This window comes from Sphaeroforma arctica, assembly GCF_001186125.1.
Source record: "Sphaeroforma arctica JP610 unplaced genomic scaffold supercont1.117, whole genome shotgun sequence".
Taxonomy (NCBI): Eukaryota; class Ichthyosporea; order Ichthyophonida; genus Sphaeroforma; species Sphaeroforma arctica.
The window spans coordinates 52,941-54,501 of record NW_014040441.1 but is presented as its reverse complement, the minus strand read 5'-3'; the positions used below and the strand labels follow the sequence as shown (position 1 = coordinate 54,501).

Sequence of the window (1,561 nt, the reverse complement as noted above, 5' to 3'; positions counted from 1 at the left end):
TATATACATATACAATTGTCACATCTAAGTCGCTTGTTTGCGCATTTTTGCTGTCAACCAAATCGAACAGGTGCAATATTATCTGGCCTATAGATTGACCGGCGGAGTGATGGGCTATTGCCAATTAGTTGCTGCCCATAAGATAGGTTAGTGTGGGCATGACCAGTCTTAGATCAATGTTTTTGTAGTTTGTGGGGTTTAGGGGTATAAACCCTAAAACATAAACCCTATAAATCAAGGTGTTTGTTCCAACCCAACTGAGCTGAAGTGTTTTCGAGTGCATTTTTGCTGAGTCCGCCTATGATTTAAACGCACGCACGTTTGTAATTGTGCACAGAACGATTTTCCTCAACAGCGAGTCCTAATATAATACCTACATTTATATAACACATCAATCAACTCTATCGGTCGACGTCCGACTCAGATCACTTCTCGAGCTCATTCTCGCACTTAAAGGTAACAAGTCCGATGGAGCCTCGGAGTCTGGTTTGCTGTACATCCCCACGGCGGCAATGACCAGAGTCGCCCCTATCTTAAAGTTCCTCGAAGGCTCGAAATCAAACAGAAACACAGAGATGATGGCCGATAAGATAATCGCAGCGGCCGTGGCAAAGCCCTTGAGAATGTTGTCGGCGTATTTTACCACCACGGCAATGATCAGACCGCCAGCGGCGTGCAGGAGAATCACCATCCACACCAGGTAGTTGTACTGTGTACATGGGAAGGGCATTGTGGACTTGAGATAGGAAGGTTGCATAGTATACACGTACTACTGATCATGGTCAAAGGACATTGGTAGAAAGGTTATCTGCAGGAGTGTAGGGATGTGACCATCCACACCAGGTAGTTGTACTGTGCACATGGGTAGGATATTGTGGACTTGAGATAGGATGGGTGTGTCACGCCTAGTTTACACGTACTACTGCGCATTGCTCTGTGTGAGAAAGTGTTGAGCTGGGTCAAATTGTGAGGCAACACATCTGGAAGATATCTCTGTTCCATATTACGCGCTAAATATACACCGATTGAAAAAGCTTATAGGAGAATCACCATCCATACCTATAAATACATGCACGCACACGCACACGCACGCGCACACATACACACACACACATATGTATGCATAAACATTATCATTACCTGAGCAAAGAAGCCGTCTGCGTAGACCGCTTTGCTGTCGTTCATATACACAATAAAGAGACCAATCACCAGGCCAAACCCGCCCAGCTGGATGTTCCTGACCCAGATACTGGCACTGGTTCCCTTGAGAATCTTCTCAAAGTACACACCCGCAAATCCGCTGAAGGTGCACGCGGTTACAACAGCAGTCAACCCCACAGCGACATTGATCCCTTCTTCCGCCTCGGCCACCTGGATAAGAGAGGGATATACGCACGTGTATTGTTATATATATATATATATATATATATATATATATAGTGGAGAGAGAGAGGAGGGTAGGTAGGTGGTGGTTAGGTTGTAGTAGTATACTACAACGAGTACGACGACACGTAGTAACGTACCGTACGGTAGGACGGACGACGTACGTTCCGTTACCGTT

General features: G+C 45.7%; 1 protein-coding gene across 1 annotated transcript in view; it reads right to left on the bottom strand.

Moving 5' to 3' along the window:
* Window positions 1–391: 391 nt before the first annotated feature.
* The window catches only part of SARC_02571 (hypothetical protein), a gene marked incomplete at both ends in the record, with an annotated part of 4,341 nt that continues 3,171 nt past the window's right edge, over window positions 392–1,561 (bottom strand). The window contains 2 exons of the mRNA XM_014303663.1: window positions 392–709; window positions 1,141–1,371. Of these exons, the coding sequence (XP_014159138.1) occupies window positions 392–709; window positions 1,141–1,371 (549 nt within the window). The remainder of the gene's footprint in view (window positions 710–1,140; window positions 1,372–1,561) is intronic.